Here is a 4,566-nt window from a genome sequence, read left to right on the forward strand (position 1 = left end):
TGTGTGCTTGTGTGTGTGTGTGTGTGTGTGTGTGTGTGTGTGTGTGTGTGTGTGTGTGTGTGTGTGTGTGTGTGTGCACGCGCGCGTGCACACGAGAGAGCTTGCTTGCATGTGTTTGAGTGCATGTGTGTGCTTGTGGCAAGGTCAAGTATATGTGCGTGCGTGTGCATGTGTTTTATTTGGTGTGTGCATGTGTATCTGCGGGCATGCACATGTCATGCGGGTAAGGGGGCATCTACAACAAGACGGCGTTGCGCGGCAGGGGGTTACTAATGGGAAGATTTTCAGCATGAAGATTTTTGTCAAGGCGGTGCCCTTCCCTGCCCACCTGCTGCTGTGTGGCCAGAGCGCTGCTGCCCGGCGGCAGCTCGCCTGCCTTGATTGCGGTGCGCGCGGCGGCCACGCTGCTGGAAGTCACGACGCCGTTCTCGCCACCAAACCTGGCGAAGAACTTCAGCCGCTGCACGTCCACACCCTTACTCCTCTCCTTGTTCAGGTCGACGGTCTCGGCGATTTCAATCAGCCTTGACTCGGTCAGGGGCCTGGGCAGGATTGGTGTTTGAACCGCATGCAGTGCGTGTGTGGGACGTGGTTGAAGCTTTGAACAACTGGCTATCATGTGGGCATGCCTACACAAACGCACGATTGCATTACTGGATGGCGGTACGCAGACGCGAAGGGGTCCGAGGTGAGTGCGGCATGCACAACAGTAGTTGTAAGGGGTTGACAGCCCCGCCCCGTCACAGCGCCTGCAGGCCCAGAAAAATGCAAGAGTCACCGCCGCTGACAGCCGTACAGGTGATTTGATGTGTGGCGTCTCGCGTTTGCAATGGGCGGGTGTGCAAAACGGCCTGATTTGCGCCGCACGGCCCAGACTCGTGGGGCCTACAGAGCGAGAGGGCCAGCTGCAACTCACCAGCAGTTGTTCTTGCTTGTTGGCTCGCCCAGCAGCCCCTTGATGGGTGACGTCTCACGCTCGCCTGGTGGTACGACCAGCAGTGACTTATTGCTGCAGGTGGCGAGGTACCTGTGTGGGAAGACGCATAGGCGGGGGTGAGGGGGGTTGAGTTGGTGGGTGGTGGATGCGAGGCGGCATGGGTTGTGAGAATGCACCGGATATGACAGATTTGTGCCCGACTTGATATTGCACATGCGGCCCTGAGACGCATTGCATCAGCCCCACATGGCTCGCTGTGACAGCCACCAACCCTTTGCAGTGACATCATGACGGCGTGACGCATGCGCATGAACTATCGCCCTCCCAAACACACACACGCACACACACGCTCGCGCGCGTGCGCTCTCACGATGTCCAATTGTGGTTGAGGATCTTGACGTTGAGCGGCGCCTTGCGCCCCGCGTTGGTGAGGTAGTCAAACACCGTTTTCCCAGCGCCGGCCTGGATGCACAGCTTGAGGGCTGGGCTCTTCTGGGCGGCAGACTTGCCCATCAGCTTGCACTGCCCGTCCTCTGCAGTAGAAGCGCACCGTTGGGCGGAACGGTGCGCGTTTAGTGCGGCGTGTTGTTGGCGTGCTTGACATAGGCAGTCGGGTCTAGACGGCAAGGACACTAGCATTGGATCAGTGCTTGCTTATCCCAACGCGGCGTGTATTTCCCCCACCCTGCGCTCTGCCCGCCTGTGTCCTGCTGCCCAGCAGCAACGGCATTTAACCCTCTGGGTACCGCCAGTGCGCACTAATTCTGGGAAGGGTGCTGCACTGTGGTCCACAACGAGTTAGCTTGTATATGCGCCACGTAATAAGCCTTAAAATGACTCGATCCACACCTAGAAGATCCAGTGAGCGCTACGGATCGCGTTTCGCGAACGCAACTTGCCGCATGCCGCGAAGGATCTACAGGTTACGCGGCCACGAATAATGATATATTATTTTATTTTGAATTGTTTGGAATCGGCTTGACGTCGCATATGCAGCTTGTGTCGGCGTGTGTCACCCGCTGCTGCTGCTCAGAGAAGCGCCCAGCACATGGCAGGAGCCAGACAGGGAAAGAGCTCCGCATTACAGAATAAAATGTGTGACATAATCATTATATATACATTTGTAGTGGTGAGTCACCAATTGAGCACCTCGACAAGCGGGGCAAGCGTGGCCTTGGCCACACTGTTGGGGGGCGCTGCCGCCTCAACGACGTCGCTAAATTTGCGGCAACGTGCATGTATGCGACGTGATGAAGGAATTTCCACATGGGGATGCGTGCAACAGCACTGTGGGAGCCTTCACATGCCTGAACATCACCTTAGTTGCGACGCACACACCACGCCTGCGGCCCCACATCAAAGCCCAAGTCACTGCCCAGCCACGTCATAGCTAGCCCTGTTACTCATCATAGGATATATTTGGATGGGTTTCCATGTCTTTTATGTAGCATTGAGGGGCTGGGAGAGCATTTGTGGCGCGGGCAGCTGATCTGGCTCTTGCGCCTCAAAGGCCTCAAACTTTCGAGCAAATGCCGTGCTAGCGGCTCTAATGAACTAGTGTAGGCTAGGGTCACTAGAAAACCGCTGGCGGGCACCGCGAATCGCCCTGGAACGCTCGAACCGGTGGAGCGCGAAAGTTTCTATACGTATAGAATCGCGCTGTACGCAATTGCTTGCCCCGCTGCCCGGTGCCAGGGTGGGATCTATCAAATGTCTATCGAATGCTGCTCAGCGGGGGCCCAACACGCCATGTAGGGGAAGGAATGGGGGGTTGATGTGAATATATTCACACTTGGTACCCAGAGGGTTAACTTGCTGTGCAATTTGCACACAAGGCAGCCGCCGGCTCTCACCTGTCCTGATCCGGGGTACGAACTCCCGCGCAGCGCCCGTCTTGCACCCATTGAGCTCCTTGATCTGCGCGTCTGTCATGCCCGCGCCGCCGCCGTCGTGGCCGCCGCTGTCTGCGCCCTCGCCTGCCTCCGCGCTGGCGCTGGCGCTGCGCCTGCGGCTGCCGCCGGCACCTCGCGCCCCGAAGTGGCTGCCGCCAGTCGCCCTGGGGCTTTCAGGGGCACGCGCGCGCAACGACAGGGTCAAAGTTCCGCCGCCGTCGTCTGCCACGGCCTCCGCGGCGCCCAGGCGTCATGGAGGAGCAAGGCGCACGCGCCGCAGGATCGCGATGCCGCACTCGGGCTGCTTCAGTGCGTGATCCAGGCGGGCAGCCAGGGACTCAAGCTGCAATGTTGGCTCGGGTGGAGGCTCGTTGGCCGCGGGGTCGTAGAAGACGGCTCGCGCCGGGTCCAGTCCGGCTGCACCGAAGAGCTGATTGAGGCAGGTGTGAGCAGGCCTGAATGTGTCCACCTGAACGTGCAATCGGCCTTCGTGCCCCTCCACGGCCACCTCCAGATCAATCGCGTTGAACGAGCGATCTGCTTCTAGGCCTGCCATGGTGTCGAGGTTGATTGATCAGCTGCTATGTCATAAGTGTTTACCTTGTTACGGTACCGTATGATATCGTACGATTCGAATCACCTTTGCAGCGGTTGCCCATGTCATACCGGTAGAGCCAAAACATTCCGTCGGCGCAGTCCGGTGTCGTCTGCGCACTACGTCTGGTTTATTTGTGGCTGGTGATGGACGAATTGTAGACCTCATACAACAATCAGCAATGTCCCGACTCAGTTGGCGGGGCGTGCTGAGCCCCGCAGTAGGCGGCCTCCGAAGCTGCCTGCTTTGCCCCAACCAATCGCCAATGAAGTCTTCTTCTGCATACAGGCACGCAGAGAAGCACCACCGGGGTGGCGCTGTTGCTTCCGGGCTGCCTGCATCGCCCGACCCGGCAATCGGCGTCCCTGCTGCAGCTGCGCTGCGGCCGCCGGCCTCCCAGCGTGGCCCTTCAGCACCAGCCGCCGACAGCAGCGCAGGCGACACGAGCGGCAGCGAAGCGGATGAAGAGGACAATGGTGACGGTTTGGACGGCGGCGAGGCCGGCGGCGGCTGGTATGATGACGGTCCTCCTCTGCCAGCGGCGTCGCCGCCGCCGCGCCCCATGTCAGTGTCGCCGTGCGGCGACGCACCGCCAGGCCGGCGCTCGCGGCAGCGCGTCCCATCCCTGCCACCGGTGTGCCCCGCATGTGGATCGGCTGTATGCATGTGCTGCGGCGGGGGTTCAGATGAGAGTGAGTCGGCGGCGCTCGACAGCGCCGTCTTTGTCGGAGATTTGACGAGCAGCGACAGCACCGCATCGCGGGGCAGCAGCAGTAGCAGCGACGAAGGACTGGAAGAAGAAGAAGAGGCGCTGCGCACGCCGCGACCTGGCGGCGCCGGCGGCGGAACGCCCTGGCGCGCCTCGCTCAACTCGCCTGACAGCACTCCCCTGCGGCGCGCCGGCCGGCAGTCAGTCACGCCGCAGCGGCACCGCGGGCTGCGCGCCCCCTCGCCCGGCAGCAGCCCCTTTGTCTCGCGGCGGCGCAGCGACAGTCACAGTGACAGTGACAGTGCCAGCGACATCGACTCGGGCGATGACGGCAGGGGCGCAGGCGGCGAGGGCGGCCGTGGGGGCTATGCGGCGGCCGCCGGGGGCCTGCCGCCGCGGGGCGCCGGCAAGGTGGCGTATTACAGCAGGCACC

At 61.1% G+C, this 4,566-nt stretch overlaps 2 protein-coding genes across 2 annotated transcripts; one reads left to right on the forward strand and one right to left on the reverse strand.

Annotated features, from left to right (window-relative positions):
• Positions 1-175: 175 nt before the first annotated feature.
• MNEG_14283 (hypothetical protein) lies at positions 176-1,450 on the reverse strand (the record flags this gene model as incomplete). The annotated part of the gene is made up of 4 exons (XM_014037244.1): positions 176-235; positions 329-542; positions 917-1,027; positions 1,308-1,450. The coding sequence occupies 4 exons, from the start codon at positions 1,448-1,450 to the stop codon at positions 176-178; spliced, it is 528 nt and encodes a 175-aa protein (XP_013892698.1).
• Positions 1,451-3,689: 2,239 nt separating this feature from the next.
• On the forward strand, positions 3,690-4,549 carry MNEG_14284 (hypothetical protein; the record flags this gene model as incomplete). The annotated part of the gene is made up of 1 exon (XM_014037245.1): positions 3,690-4,549. A coding segment is annotated over one exon (860 nt), but the record flags the coding sequence as incomplete, so codon positions are not given.
• Between the last annotated feature and the right edge of the window lie 17 nt (positions 4,550-4,566).

This window comes from Monoraphidium neglectum, assembly GCF_000611645.1.
Source record: "Monoraphidium neglectum strain SAG 48.87 unplaced genomic scaffold scaffold04379, whole genome shotgun sequence".
Lineage (NCBI taxonomy): Eukaryota > Viridiplantae > Chlorophyta > Chlorophyceae > Sphaeropleales > Selenastraceae > Monoraphidium > Monoraphidium neglectum.